Source organism: Anser anser (genome assembly GCF_964211835.1).
Source record: "Anser anser genome assembly, chromosome: 1".
Lineage (NCBI taxonomy): Eukaryota > Metazoa > Chordata > Aves > Anseriformes > Anatidae > Anser > Anser anser.
The window spans coordinates 156399497-156415693 of NC_139720.1; the positions used below are offsets into that span (position 1 = coordinate 156399497).

Consider the following 16197-nt stretch of genomic DNA (forward strand, 5'->3'; position numbering starts at 1 on the left):
CTCCTTCCATTCTAGACACTTTCTAGGTTATAGTTCACCAGTAAGACATAAGAGATGTCTGAACAGCTGAAGAATGTGGTGTTACGTAGAGGGTCAACTTGGTAAGACTGCCAACTTGTGTTTACCACTTCTTTATATCTCCATAGATACATAAAATATTTGCATTTCCTTCTTCTCACTCCGTAAGATTCTCACCTGAGAAACAGCTGTCTGTGGTGTCCCCTCCAACACGGGAAAAAAAGGAGAAAAAGGGCCAAAATATAGGTCTTCTATTACACTTTGAAGAAATGTTAACACAATGTCTGAAGCTTGCATCATGTCAAAATCCCATACAGTTTCCTGCATTTCCTCAGAAGTAGGTACACCTGTTTGATGGGATTTTAAAGCCCATTAATCTCTTCTTGCAGTGAAGCGCTAAGTTTCACCTGACAAGCACACAAGAGTGGCTGGCAGCTTGGTAAGCCATGCAGTGGAGGATGTGGACCGTGCTCATTACCTGCCCTGCCTTTTTCACTGAAAGATGAGTAATCAATCCACTGTGTCATGATTACTGGAAGAAAAAAAACAAAAACAAACAAAAAAAACAACACAAACAACCCACCTCTTGCTAAAAAAAGACTTAAGGATTTCAGTCTCTTCATATTTCTACCATCCTACATGGATAGCATCTGAGAAAGTCCCTACACTTTTGTTTCATTCTTTTGCATACAGTACTTTAGAAGGAGTAATATTTTCCAACTTTTGTCTCTACCGTTTTGCTATTTCTTCCTGGAAGGCTGGAGCCATACTTGTTGTCACAAATGTTGTAGCTGCATTTCTTGAATACTGCTCTAAATGATTCTCAAAATTAGAATTACAGTTTCTTAAATCAAAAAGAGATAAAAAATACATAAAACCTGGAACCCTTGACCAGATGACCTCCTGAGGTCCCTTCCAACCCAAACAGTTCTGTGATTCTGTGTAAATTTTGTGACACTGGAAAATTCACTGCAGTGAGAACTCTTCAAACCAGGCTGAAGAGCTGAAGAATAAATTCAACTATTTAATCCCTTCCAAACTCTATTGACAGTCATTTGTATGATGATATTATTGAGTTTTATAAGGAACTGGACCCTAACCTGCTAAGTGATCTTTAAGTAAAAAAATATTTAATTTTCACAGCACTTGGAAAACAACATTTTTGAACTAGACATTTGAGCAATTTGTAACTTCAAGTATAGATTTCAGACTTAATCACCATTAAGACACTAAAAACATCAATCATCATTGACTCAAGATGCTGATTTCACAATTAATAAATTTCAATAATTGCTTCTCTCGCGTGTTTTGAATTGCCACATAGAATCCCTAGACCGGGAGGCAGATTTTCATCCTGATGATAAGCATTGCCACAAAGAACACTCAACTCAGCCACATTTCTGCAGTATTTCATTGTAATATATCTACAGTGTTCAGTCTGCATTTTCAGTCAAAATTAATGTGTTTTCTCGTCTTTGCTTCGTAGAGAAATTAAGCAATAGATTATTTAGAAGTTTTATATTTACTCGTTTTCCCACTTCTGAAATAAAGCATTTCCCAAAAGTACTGCCTGAAGTAGAATCTGGCGGATTCTCCAAAAGATGAGCCCTACAGTCCTGTCTTTAAAGCACTGGTCTGCAGAAACACGACAAGAACAGCAAATTGACTTTGTAAGAATTTCACTTCTGTGCTTTAGACTCTGCTGGAACAACGATACTTTGCTATTTCATGGGGTTCTACTAAAAACATCCTACGATCCTTAATATGCCCAGACTGAGACGTTACATTACTGAAAGCTACACAAGCACCTGGAGTACACAGTCGACGACATTTAAGCATCCCTCATGGGAATAAAACACTGGCAAAGTCATATCCAAAATTAAAATTCAGTATATGGTAAATATCAGCAGGTTGGCTTCAGAGAGCTTTCTAATCACATAACAGACAAACACAACCATGTTAGAAGTTATTCAACTCTGCTCTGAAAAAAAAACCAGCAAACAAGAACCCCACAAAACCAACAAACCACTATTCCACGCTTCTTAATCTACATACTTGCTATTTCTTTGTGAATCTGGATATCTCACTGGGGTGTATCACCACCAACCTGTTCCATTTGACAGCTTCTGCTCTCACTTCGCTGCAGACCTTCAGCCGCACGGGCCCACTCACCCAGGCTAGCCTTGTTCTCACAAGTTAAAAAGTTCCTCCAGAAAACAGTTCTGTCTGCAGCAAAAGAGCTCTTTGCTGCCAAACCTGCTAATCCATTTTGGGAGGAAAGGAGGTCTCGGAACTGCAGTACCTACAAATGCCCAGATAACGTTTTGTGTTTCCCACCAGGAGCCAGTAAGGCAGCAGTCAGTTTCTGTACACAAAAAAAGCTAAAGGGAATTGAGCACCCTTCAAAGACACCACATGAAAAATACTACGCTTAGGTACACCCCATCTTCCCAACGCTACCATCTCACAGCATCTGGAAGTACAGATCTGCAAGAATGCGAAGAAGCAAGGCTTAATGGATGTATCTGGCACGAGTGGGATCCAGAAACTGGTACGAGGTGCCTGAAACACGAAGACCATGGGGTTTGACCGATGCATTTCAGATAAGCATTCAGTTGTACCGTGAGGAGTTCACGAGCTAAGTTTATTTAGCTATCATAATCAGTGATAACTGCTCCAAGCAAGTGTGGAGGCGCTCTCAAGCTCCCAAACCTTTGGCTCACTCTGCACAACCCACCGCCCCGCACCGGGGCGCCCCGTGTCCTCCATCCCCCCCTCCTGATCACACCCCTCACCCAGCAGAACAAGGCATCCCCTGCTTCCTTCACCGAGGGCACGGCCCCTTCAACAATTTCCTCCTCCCCGGGTACTAACCCTAAAGCACGCGCTCCGGACAAGCAGGGCCACAACAGCTGACTGCAGCGGTGGCTGCTTTGTGCAGCACAAGCCACGGCCAAGTCACTCCTCGGGCACAAACCGGCGCAAGGAGCAGCGTCCGGAAGAGGAAGCTCAGCAGCTGTGACTTTGTACCACCGCGATCCTTCGTCCAACGCTGGCAGCACGTGTAAATCTGGGAAACTCCAGCCGACAGCACTTCTAAACCCTCTCCCTTCTTCTCACCTGTCTGCTCAGAGCTGCTGGAGGCGCAGCCGTCCGCCTAGCACTGACAGGGCTCCTTCACCGAGGGCAAAGCGCCTTCATTCGTTCCCAGAGAAATCCAGACAAAAACGCTTGGCAAAGAAGGTGGTTTACATTTCAACCAGCATTTTCCAGGAAGGAGCTTTAATTACCTGCTTGAAGGCTACAGAGCCATCCCCTGCTCCTTTTGTTAAAGCTGTGCACCACGCCTGAAAGGGCTGCAAGGCTCCCACACCACGCAGTACAAAAGAAATCCTGACTTTATAGTCGCGCCACTAGGAGACTCCTCTGGAAACTGGGAGACCTGGATTTCGGTCCCGTTTCTGAGGAAATCTATGCATTTTTTTAATATTAAATAGCTGTTGTCAGCTTGGTTTCTGTTCCCATTAAATGGCTATCTGTTGGATAGCCTCTAGGGGCTGGCTTCAGAGTTAAGGTCCAATTTTTCCCTCTCTTTCGGCCACTCAATCCTGTAAAGCAAATCAACTTCACCGGGTGGAATGAAGGATTCCCTTAGCCTAGTTTGGCCTGGGATGTGGTGGTCAGGCCAGGGAAGCAGAAAACCCAAGCCTGCATCTCTCAGCCCGAAGAGGGAATTTCACCCGGCTTTTCTACTTCTTGGGACAATAACTATAGCTACTCTCTAATTATATAAGAACACAGGAATCCTTCCATCAGAAAAAGTAAAAATAGCAAGGGCACGTAAAATGCAAAGGTACCCACCAGCTGGGGACCTGGTCAATCAGTTTTTGGGTACAATTAAAATTCAGAGACTTATATCGTGGCTTTGTATCGACATAAGCAGGTACTTGCAGTTTTCAGGTACATCTCCAAAACACCCAAGTAAATGGGACTGTGATTATTTACCTCTCATTAATGCATTTGTGCAGCTGTAAATTATAAATTAGAACTCCTTGCACAGACACATATCTGTACATCTGCATTCTTCCAGTTAAGCTTGCATCCTTTCTACTGGTTAAATGAACGGCACGTCAGGTCTGAAGACGCTGCCTTTGAACTTGCATCAAGTTGTAAAACAAAGCAGCAAAACGCACAACCATAAGACGAGGTAAGTTGACTAGGGAAGACCTGGTACACTTGCTGAAATCTTGTAATTCACTTTTTAATATTGCAAGTCAATATTATATTCCTTTCAACTGCACCTCAATTAAAAAATTCAGGACTGGCCAGAACCTGGATTTCAGCTGCTTTTAGATTGCTTTGCATAAGAGAAATTTAGAATTAAAATACTGCTCGGATCTCTTTCACAAAGTAGCTCGCTGACAGCCAGAAGTTGAAGTCTTGCAGTAAGAGCCATGACAGCAGAAAAAGACGAGCGGCGTTCAGACCCACCCTGAGCAGTGCTGAGTCAATATAACTATGGAAGTGTAAGGTGCTTTCTGTTCTGCTTCACCTACCTACAGGCTGTCAGCTCGGGTCTGAAGGCAGGCACTCCGCTGCAAGGCGCAGAGCACGCTGCAAAAGCTGCAGCTCGCGTTCAGGCACTGAATGTAGAGCGATGATTAAACACAGGAAAGCCAAAGGCATTTACTAACGAATAAAGTCCACCTTAACTACTCGGAGAAAAACCGTTCTGCTGTAAGGTACGTGTGAGCGATAAGGATCGTAAGGATACAGAAAATGCATTTTCCCTACTGAGTTCAAAATAACTTTGTTACATCAGCCTTCAGAAATCCCCCTGTTAAAAAGTTAGGACACATATTAAGAAACACCTCCTGTGAGAAAGTTGTAAGTCTCCAGAAATATCTGAGCTTCGCCTCCTCCCTCGCCTTTCCCCTCCTCACCCTCCTCCCCAGTTTCAAAACACGTCTTGCAGGGGCCTCGGTCTGGAGCAGCGGCTCCTGCCACCAGACCATCCGCCGCTGCCACCGCTACACGGTGAGCTGCAAACCCGACGGCTGCGGTCCAGCTGGGGTTATTTACAGGGGCTGCCCTTTCAGGTGGCCGAGCCTCAGCTAAAAACCGGTTCTGTGGCACCAGCCCAATCCCCCTCCATGTGGGAGAAGAGACGTGGGGCTGCGATGAGCTGATAGCAGCGTTTTCTCAGCCGTGCCCTGGCTTGAAGGGTTGCCACGACGTTATAGGCTGAGGGGGCCTGACGGGGACCTGAGCATCACGTACCGGCATTTCACCCTGCACCGGCATTTCACCGTGGTGCCAGCGGGATATTTAGGATACCCACCGGCGCGTGCAAGGCCTGAACCTCACAGCCACCACCTCCTTAGGGAGGCACAGCCCGGTGACCCTGCGCTTTGAGGAGCGGGACCTTCAGGGGCACAGCTATGTGTCTAGGCAAGGAGGGACATCCCCACCCGCCCCGGTACGTGCGCGTGGGGTGCGACAGCCCCCAGAAATGCCCCCGCAGAGCCCCTCGGGCCCCCATCCCCGCCCCGCGAGGGGTGCCCCCGGTCTTCCAGCCGCCCGCGGGGGGCTGCCGCGGGGAAAGGGCGTGCGTGCGGCCCCGCCTCGTCACCTCTTGACGCGGATGATCTGGTCGCGCATGGGTCGGATGTCCTGGAAGCTCTGCTGGTTGACCAGGCTGTAGACCAGGATGAAGCCCTGCCCGTTCTTGATGTAGAGGTCCCGCATGGAGGCGAACTGCTCCGTGCCCGCCGTGTCCAGGATCTCCAGCACGGAGGGCGACGCGTCCACCTCGATCTCCTTGCGGTAGAAGTCCTCGATGGTGGGGTCGTACTTCTCGATGAACGTGCCCGTCACGAACTGCACCGTGAGCGCCGACTTCCCCACCCCGCCCGAGCCCAGCACCACCACCTTGTACTCGCGCATCCTCCCGCCGACCACCTCCGCCGCCACCCTCCTCCTCCTCCTCCGCCTCCTCCGCCTCCTCCTCCCTCGGCCCGGCCCGGCCCGGCCCGACCCGCGCCTGCCGCCGGCCCCTCCTCACCCCCCCGCCATCCGCCGCCCCCTCCCGCCGCGGCTCCTCCCGGCCGCCGGGGCCGCGCTGCCGGGGCTGCGGCGCGCCTCGGGCGGGGCGCGCGCCACGCCCCCTCCTGCCCCGGTCGCCGTGGCAACAGCCAATCGGATGCGACAGCGGGCAGGGGGGGAGTCACGTGGCATCACCCCCTTTTTCCTCCTCCTCCTCCTCCTCCCCCGCCCGCTCGCCCGCCCGCCCGCCGGCCCAATGGGAGAGCGCGGCCGCCGCCCACGTGACGCCCTGCCTTCTGCGCTGTCGCCGTGGAGACAGCGGCCCCGCCCGCGCCTCCGCCGAGCCGCTCGGCGGGCCCGCTCCGCGTACACGCGCTGCGCGCCGGGGCCAATCAGCGGCCGCGCCGCCGTCACGCGCAGGGAGGGGCGAGCCAATGGGTGGCGGCGCGGGCGTGCGGAGGGGCGGGGCGGTGGCGCGGCCGGAAGTGTCTGTCAGAGGAGCCCGGGGCGGGGGGGGTGGCGGTTGGCGGCTGTTGGGCGTCCGTTGGTGCCTATTGGGGGCCCTGGCAGTGTCCGTTGGGGATCCCGGGGCCCCAGGCTGGCGTTTGAAGCGCGTGCTGATGTACAATGCGGTCAATAAAGTCTATTGAAGCGGTCCTGCTCGAGTGTCCTTCGTGGTGGTGGTGTGTGCTCGCAAGGAGTGTGGCTGCGTGTGTGTTACCAAGGGGCGCCCGCCTCGCCGTCCCCTCCTGACAGCGGCTGGGAGCCAGGGAGGGCAGCCTGGGGGAAATAGCTCTGAATCAACAACATCTGAAAGGAAAACACTCGGTGAGGAGATGTAAGCTTCTCGTGGGATTCAGAGTCACTCTGGAATTTATGTACGCATTTATATACGTGTCTTTCCACCATGAGGCTCCTTAACCCTTTATTTTTGTTCTCCTAATCATCACTGGCCAAAACAATCGAATATATAGAGAAGAGACTTTGTTTCTTTTCAAGGCTTGTGCCTCTTCAGAGCCAGAGTCAGTCAGGTAGTTCCTGAAAGCTGCCGGAAAAGCAGCTCCCCCCCGGGGTTAGGTTCCTCGCTGTGCTGTTCTTCCCTTTGCTTTATCAAGCCTTCGTCTTAGGTAAGGCACCTGGTCCCAGCCTGCTTTCTGGGCGGGTCCGGTTCTACTTCCCTGCTGACCTATTTTCACGTTCCCAAACTTAACGTGGAGTTTTCGGCGGCAGATGTATTTCTGAGACTTCGGTGAACGCTTGTCCCCTTGCTGAGTCTTTTGGTTACGTGCTGCCATACGCAGTGCTTTCAGCTTTGTGGCCCTCTGCTGTAATAGCCTGTCTTCTCTTCTGTGCATTTCTTCTCAATCCGCAAAGCTTCGAAACAAATTTATCTTAGCAGGATGCCCGTAGCTTTAGCCTGTCTAGAAGAAGGAAGGTTATTTGCTGGCTTCTGGCGATGCCCATGCAGTAGAAACCACCAAAGCGAAACCAAACCACGCGCATCCATGCGATGAAAATACATTAAATAACAACGATACACAGGATTTTTACGGGACTGTCAGAATCCATTTGTAAATGTTACTGAGCCTGGCTAGTCTAGTCAGAAGTGACTAAGGTTTTCAGTGAATAATCTCATTTCTGTTTGTTTCTGACTTGAGACCTTCGAGTAACAGAAGTGAGCCTACAAGAACATGTGGTAGCAGGACATGCAAGATGCTGCACGTATGGGTTAATGAGTGTTTGCGCTGTACATCAGGGCACTCTCTAGCAGAAGACTGGGAAAATACCTGGGTTTATTAGTCAATGATGAAAGGAAGCTAGCGATTTAATGCCGTTAGGAAAAAACAAACATGACTGTGACATCCACAAGGTCAAGCCGCTCGGTGAGGTTAGTGAGACATTAGTGCACCCAGTTCTGATGAACCATGTCCAAGAAAGAGGGACGTGTACAAAAATACACCCGGCAGGGTTACTGGAATAGAGCAAAGCTTATCTACAAGAGTACACTTGGAATATTTGTCTGGGTAAACCAGCAGAAGCAAATGTGGAGGAGGCACACGGCTGCTAGTAACAAATAAGCTGGGGCAGAACGAAGGCGTGGGCATTTCAGCTAGCAAACACCACAGAAGAGCATGGATCTAAACTGGTTGTGAGTCTGGGTGGTAAAGAGAGGTCTCAGAGGACGGAGGGTTTGGCCTTACGTTAAGAACAGCGAAAGATGAATGTGTCTAACAGGCTTTAAAACACATTGTGCTTCAGAATAGGAGGCTGATGTGCAATCATAAAAAATAGATGCAATTATCTGTGTTGAAGGGAGGAGACGGGGGGCCTCCCTTACGCATCCTGCGACTAGAGCAGGCTCCTGGAGCTGGGTATTTCTCAGAGAGAAGCTGTTGACTGCTGGTTCAGGTCCTCAGGATGAGGATGCAATGGTTCAGAAAGAGACAAGAGAAGCGTGCATGCTGAACAGGGTTACACCAGGTGGTCTGGCTCACAGGTGGTCGAGTTTCAAGCATTTTTTCACATAGTGATAGTGGGGTGATGTGTGCAGGGATTAAAGAAACTCTTAAAAAATGAAATGTAAGGGAAATGAAATGTAAATATGGCATGGAAGATGGAAAAGAAAGGGCCGGATGGTCTACTGGAGGAGGTGCTGGATGCCCGGAATGGACGACTGTTCCCAAGGATCTTGTAAGGCTAAAAGCCTTGCCACTGCCTTATTTTTGTAGCCTTCACCCTTGGTCAAAGATGACAACATTGAAAATTCAGCTGGTCCATGATGGAGCCTCTCCCTAAAAAGAACTGCAGGTATCAGTGATGTGGAGTTAGTTATCGGGAGGTGGATGGCATGGGGCTGCCCGCCTTTCTTTTATGCACACTTTTGCTATTCCCTACCAGAGAAGGTGGGGGGATGGAGAGGCATGTTTTGGGGAAAGAGAAACGTCCTGCCACCAAAGACTGAACTGGGCAAGGCTCGTCCCTGCAAATATCTCGTCCCACATCTGACCGGCAGACAGACGGTCTCCTTTCCCAGCACGACCTCCTGGAGTTATCTAGTCCCTCTGTGCTGTGCGTCTGGGTTTCGCTGGCTTCCCAGGATTTAGAAACTTCAGACAGTTTTATTGCTCACTTTGCAAGTCTTTTATGTCTTATATTGAACTATCATATTTCAGACTTCAGCAGCCTGTGGCTAACCACACTGTCTTATGATAGGCTGGAGTCTCTCTATAAATATTTTTTATTTTATGCAGAAAACAACACGCAGTTGCATAAGTTTCACGGTAGCTATTGTAGCCTCTGACTGCACATTAGAGTGTGTGTATGAAAGAGGAACAAGGCCTCTAACATCTATTTTTATGCCATAGCTAAGGTTTGCTAATTTTTCAGTAGTAACAGTGCCATTGGCAAGATGGAAAACAAGGAAATCTGAGTGCTGATGACTGTCTCCTGACATTTAAGCATGACAGAAAGGATAAAATAGCGCCTGTGTATTCTGCAAACTGTTCTAGTGAATATGTTTGCTTTCTGTGGCTTTTCCGAGTGCAGGTCAGTAGAACAACAGTGACATCCCGTCCGTGCTTACTGCCATATTTTTCTGTTCAGGCTGGCAGAGCAGTTCTGTTGTCACATGGATCGCTCCTAGCCACGTGTAATTAGAGTATTTTAGGAAGCGTAGCCAGCATCAAGTGTTAAGGATGAGATTATGTTCAGCCTTTCATCTGATACTTCTTGCCCAATTAATTGTCTGATTAATTGTCTGCCCGTAAAGTTGTTATCAAACTCAAGATACAGCTAAGCGGGGTGAAAGGTGGCTGACTTTTCTCACCCTGTCCTTAGCATTTTTAGGTGGTCACACTGTTAATTTCCCTTCCATCCCTGCATTGACCATCGACCTTGTCCCCCATTATTTATTTATTTATTTATTTATTTAACTGACTGCAGAAACGTAGGTGTTTGACATCTTTGTCCATGAAAAGAGCAGCTGTCTAGAGGGAAGCAGGAACAACCTCCGGGTGCTCGCAAAGGCTAAGGAGGTTGGACCCGAGCCCTCTGCCATCCTGCTTGGCCGTGGCACAAGAGCCGGACTAACGGGGAGCCTGGAACCTGCTCTGGGGAAGGCGCCTCACAAAGCTGAGGTAAGCACTAGGAAATGCTTGGCAAAACTGGGAACTGAGCGCTTGGACTGGGTTCCCAGCAGACGAGCGTGCTGAGCAAGGGAGATTGTAAACCAGCTCATCAGAAATGATGTGTGGGCAGCTTTCTCCTTTGGTTAAGTTGCACGTAGCCTACATTTAAGCATTTTTGGTGCTGGGGAGACAAAATCTGCACTAGTGCTAGCATTTCGTGTAGCTCCATAGGGCGTAAGCAGACCCTGCAGTGCATCTTCCCGCTCCTCCCAAGCCCACGCTGCCTCTGTCCCTGTGACACCACTGCTGGTGCCCTGCGCTGAGCCACTGCAGCCCACTAAATCTGTAGAAAGCTAATCCAGAGCAGAAATGCAAACAGTTTTATAATTGCTAGCTGCCCTGGACTCAGCCATAACAGAACAGAGTTAACTCCATCCGTGGCTCGAAACACTTTAAACCCACACCTATTGCTTCCCACGAGACTTTTTGTTTTGTGAAGTAAACCAAACTAGATTACGTTACAGCAGAACTAGATTGAATTAATGCGTTTTACCTTACAACTGGAGAGGACAACAAGTGTGAACACAATTACTGTGGCTCCGCCAGTAGATACTCATTAAGTTGCTGTAGCTGTCACTTCCAATTGTGTGCTCCTGTCCCTGGGGATTTTTTTTTCCTTTTAACAATTTGAAAGACACGGAGACGATACAAGTAGGCATACCAAAGTCTTCTCTCAGACATAATTTAATTTTCTAATCAGAAAGGAGCATTTGGGCTTCAGTCCTGTGGGCTTATTTCAGAGGATGACCAGTTTAGTAGCTCTGCAAATGGGGACAGCTTTCTGTTGTTATCGTCTCATTAATGCTCATTCCTGGCATTGCAGATTAACCATTCAGAGGAAGGGGATCGCTCGCCGAGGGGCAGGGCTGAGGTTTTTTTAACTACTTCGTGCAGTCAGATATCCATCCCTGTCACGTAATAAGGTCATTGTGTTTAATTGAGAATGGTGGTTAAATTTGAAAAGAATAATTGCTCCTGGTCCCTCTTTTTATTAGGAGTGAAAATCTGATTGAACCATTCCCAAAGCACCAAGAAATCTAAATGAAAATACTCTGTTTTAGCTTGTGACCTGATTTTTATTGTTTTTAGCGGAGTTTTGGTGGACTTCTGGTGATGTTTTGTGATGTTTCACAACAAAGTTTTCTTTGCTCACCATAGAAGCAAACAAGAAACTTTGGTGGTGTTATTAATTTTAATGAAAAGTTTCCACTGTGTATCTAAGTTTTCCAAGAAATACTCATCTGCCAATGAAGCGAAGTTAAATAGCTGTCGTTCATATGTAGGTTCAAAACAGGGGAAGTCAGCTTCAGGATATAAAAAAAACCACAGTGAAATAAACTAAAAAAAAGCTAATTTATTATTCTGTTTGATTCCTTCTTTCTCCTTATGATGTTCAAAAATAATTCAATCACAAGATTTAAGAGAAAGTGAAGATAATGATAGTCTGTTTTTATTAAGGTACAAAAGTCTTGGAATATCTATCACAAGCCACGTGGACGTATCTTTCTGAGTCAGTCTTGGAAGCAAATGTTTAACCCCTCCTTTGTAATAACCAGAGCGTGAGCATCAGGGCCTTGTATTTCGCAAGCATTAGATTTTGTACATGTCAATAAAAAATAATATTACAGTTACAGTATTTTCTTTTTATGCAGTTGTTTTGAGCAAAATATCCAGAACTGAATTATTTTTTAAGATTCCTTAATTGTCGTGAGTTACACTGTAAGTTAAAATAAACTTTCCAACCCACTTTTCTTGTATTTATGTCTTAAATGCAAGTTTCCTTAAGCAGGGCAGTATTTAATCATCTCAGGTGTGATCGAATCATAGTTTAGATCATTTCTGTATATGTCCTAAAACTTGTTTAGTACTTTTGGTGCGCGTCCAAGCAGATACATTTGTTCTGGATATTTGTTTTTGCATTGTCTGCTCTAGGCAGAGAAGACCACGGATTGCTCTGCAGGGTACCCAAAGCACACAGTGGGTGACAGTGGCCTGACGGGCCCCTAACGAGGGCAGATTTTAAGGGCAGACTGAGGGGGCTGGGGGAAAATGAGATCATGCCTTTCCGAAAAATACTCAGCAGCCAATTTGTCTGCAGGCATTGTGCGGACCCTCCCTCCCTCGATACGTGCATGTATGGAGGCAGGAGGAAGCTTGGGATATGGGTGTGGGGAGGCCGGACTTGCAGGTAGATTAACCTGCCTCTTCTTAGCTGAAGGTCTCCTGGAGGTCCCCGCTTCTGGGAGCCCGTTGAGCCAAACCTCTGATTACTGGAGCAGGAATTCCTAACTAAGTGCTTCGAAACCATGAATTTCAGATGTAATCAACATAGGAGTTGCCACAAAGATGAGCATGAAAGGCCTGAAAATCATGAGGGCTCAGATGTCTTTTAACACCATTGGATTTGCCTTTTAGTCTTTAGATATTGTTGCTTTTCACTGCTTACTCATACATTTATTTATTTATTTTTAAACAGAAGTCATGTGTTCTTGATTCAAGTGGCTGGTGCTTTAAGAAGACCGAATATCATAAATTAGTGATAAAACCAGAAGTTTTGGCAACAGGGACTATTGACAGGATAAAAATAGCTTAGTTATCATTTTGAGCCTGGGGAAAAGATTCATTCAGAGGAAAAACGAGAAAGAAACTGAGTTTGTGAGGTGTACGAAGCTCTCATCCTTTTCTTTAAGTCTTCAGTGCTGTACAGGAATGCAACCCTGTGACTACTTTCTAGCACATTTTCAGAGCTGTGTTATACTGGGAGGCCTGCTTTACAAGCAGGAGATACACGTACGCTGCTTTAGCAAAGAACCACAGTTCATTTCCTTGACGAAAATGATGCAAAGAATTAGCTCCGGCCTCTCTTTGCAGTTTCTCTCGGGACTTCAGTGAGAGCAGCTACAGCTGAAGGTAAATTATTGCAAAATAATGGGCGAGCAACTTAGAATACACCAAATAAATCTGGAAATGTCCAAAATCATTCAGGGTTTTTTGTATAGATCTGGTCTCATTGCACAGAGCTGAACTTTGTCAGACTTTTTTGGGCAGAATGAAAGATGATTTCCTAGCAGGTTGGGGATGAATGCAGTGGGCATAGCAGATGAGTGATGAATCTGCTGGAACTGCCCCTTGACAGTTTTCTCAAAGCAGTTAGTGTCTGCTAGTTCCTCCCATCTTCCTGGTTCTCCTGTCATCTTCCAAGTCAGTGCTTTGCTAACGCTTGAATGTCTTGTCCAGCTCCTCAGCAGTGGAGGAAAAAATACATAACCTTTGTGTATTTACTTAAGAGTTTGATGTAGCAGTGCAACAAGGGGATTCTGTCATGGTTGTTTGCTTTTTTTTTTCACGGTGTCATATTTGCTGGATTTACACTTTGGTGCAAACTTCTCTTCCTTATGGAAGGTTCTTTCCCTTTTTAATGTACTGTCCTCACAACTCATCTTCCCCAAGGCTATGTTTTCATGGTATTTAGCTCTGACCAAGAAACTAGATTACAGAATTCCTCCTCTTCCACTTAGGGGCTCACCAAATCAACCCCTAGTGCTTTTTTATCAAGTTAGTCCAGAGCATTTGAGCTCCAACACAGCATTGCTTCTCCTCTTTCAGTCAAAACACAACCAACTAACCAACCAAAAAAAAAAACAAAAACCAACCACCTCAACCACCAAACCAAAAAAGTCCCGGCTCTATAAACATGGTGTAGCTCTCAGTTTCCAAAATTAGCTGTGAAGGGTGTTGCTACTGTCTCTAAAGAGGGACAGCATTGAAGATCTTGCTTAGAGATGTCAAGATTGCTGCCACAAGCACCTGCAACTAAAACGTACTGGAATGTACAGCCACAAAATAGGCTGAAGAGTGAATTTTAAGAGTTGACAAGGCTCATGCTCTGCAGTGAGGCAGTTTGAGCACATTGGGGTCAGCCCTGATGGACATCTGCACAACCGTTTCTGAAGGACCTCAAGCGGTCTTGCAGATCTTGTGCTGTTTTTTTCTAGTTCGTGAGGTTATATTTTGTCTTCCAACACGCTTGCAGGCCCTTCTCAGCTTGGTATCATCCTCCAGTCTAATAAGCATCGTCTTTTCCATGTAGTGCCCTGATAAGTGACTAGTTGCTGGATAGTGCCCTAATAAAATAAGTATTCATTATCTTTACTCTTATTACATAAGAAACTAGATTTTAGCGAGTGCAGAAGCGATGTGCATTGGATACACCTCTGTAACCACAACAGTGACAGCAGTGCAGAGAACAGAGACCTGAGCTAGCTAGCATAGATAACATATAAATACTCACTTAACCTGAAACAGTAATTAGTAACATACTTTGCACTTTTCTATCTGATCATCTGATTCTCCAGGTAGTGGGTTTTTGTTGTTTTGTTTTTCGCCCCGAGCAGCTCCTATCTGAAAAACCTTGCTGTCTTTAGATATAGCTGCACTATTGATCATGCTCACACCGAAAAAAATTACTGTTCAGGTAAAACTAGTGATGGCTCAGCTTTTCCATGGGCTGCGACATAACTCTCTCCACATCTCATGCCAGGGAGCTGTTAGTGAAATCTAGTTGTTTAATAAAAAGTCTACTGAATAATACACATGGCCATATAGCTTTATTGTACTTACTCTTGCTTCCTAAAAATGTGCTTCACAGTGTAATCAAGTGGATTCCTTTGTCAAAGCTGCTGAAAGCTTAAAAATCAAGAATAGGAGTTCCTTTAAGTTTTGGAAAAAAATGTTTTAATTGTCCATCCTCATTAGTTTCAGCAGGGAACGCATTAGATAACCTAGAGAGCATGTAAATACCCAGGGAGAAATTGCAGAAAGTGGTAGTCCAGAGAGATGTTGTCATACATGTAGCATGCAGCAGATTAGACCTGCTGCTTGGATGAGAGATGACAGAAAATCGATGCAAAATTGAACTGGGAAATCACATTTTAGCCCAGGCCAAGAGCCATTTCTTTTCATGCAGCCTTGATGGGGATCTCCTGAAGTACCATCTTGGTGGCTTGTGGCCTTCAGGGCCTAAACCAGATGTGAAGGGGCTGGTGAGCCCCCAGGTCATCCAGGTGTTTGAAAGATGTGATCCTGTGTATTTTTGGCCACGGTCTCTAATTTAACATGGCAGGCAAATGCTGTCCCTGAACTAATTCAAAAGTTGTTTGGAACAAAACTCAGAAAATAACCATTTAGGTTTCCAAGAACAACTAGCTGCGGTTTAACACGGGAGGAAGAGGACCCAAGCCAGCAGTAGCTCCAAATCAACCACGAGTAAATGTGCTGCCTGTCAGGAGGTGATAGATCCGGAACAGCACTACCCATGCACATCTCCGCTGTGCTGAAGGTACGTCTGCAGCTCACGCCAGGGCTACCTGTTGATTTGGGGGCTCTACGGATGCTTGCCTGGAGGGATAAATGTGCAACCCCTTTCTCCGTGGGGACTGGACCTGTACCTAGTTTAACGGAGAGGTGGCTGTGCATGTATGCTAGCTGCAGTTATGTATGTAACTGCTGTGCCTGCTTTAGGAAAAATACACTTCTGTCAGATAACCTTATCTTATTCTTCTGTACACAGAGGGAGATAGGAGCAGGAAGAGTTACTGGTCACTGTGGCCCTGTTCTGTGAATCACATGGAGCAGCCACCACATATCTACTTAAGGTCTAGCTTTCCATAAAATACTCTTATAAGCAAACTCTCGAACTTATAAAAATGTGCTGGGAAAAACAAACAAACAAAAAAACCCGACACACAACTGTGTTGTATTTTAAAGAGTGATAGCTCAATTTGCAAATATTAGTTAAGTTTCTGCGTCTGTGTATACATGCAAGTATATTCTCTCTCTGTGTTCCCGTGTGTGTTTGCACAGGCTCAAACCCCACGGAGTTTTATCTAAACCTGTTTCATCAGGAAATAATATTGTTTCAAGTTCTAAATCAGGTAGATGTCCAGAT

The 16197-nt window shown here is 46.5% G+C and overlaps 1 protein-coding gene across 1 annotated transcript in view; it reads right to left on the reverse strand.

Moving 5' to 3' along the window:
• Window positions 1-5996, reverse strand: part of LOC310889728 (ras-related protein Rap-2a) — a 31455-nt gene extending 25459 nt beyond the window's left edge. The window contains exon 1 of the mRNA XM_083817651.1: window positions 5651-5996. Coding sequence (XP_083673777.1) covers window positions 5651-5964 — 314 coding nt within the window. The 5' untranslated portion in view covers window positions 5965-5996. The remainder of the gene's footprint in view (window positions 1-5650) is intronic.
• Between the last annotated feature and the right edge of the window lie 10201 nt (window positions 5997-16197).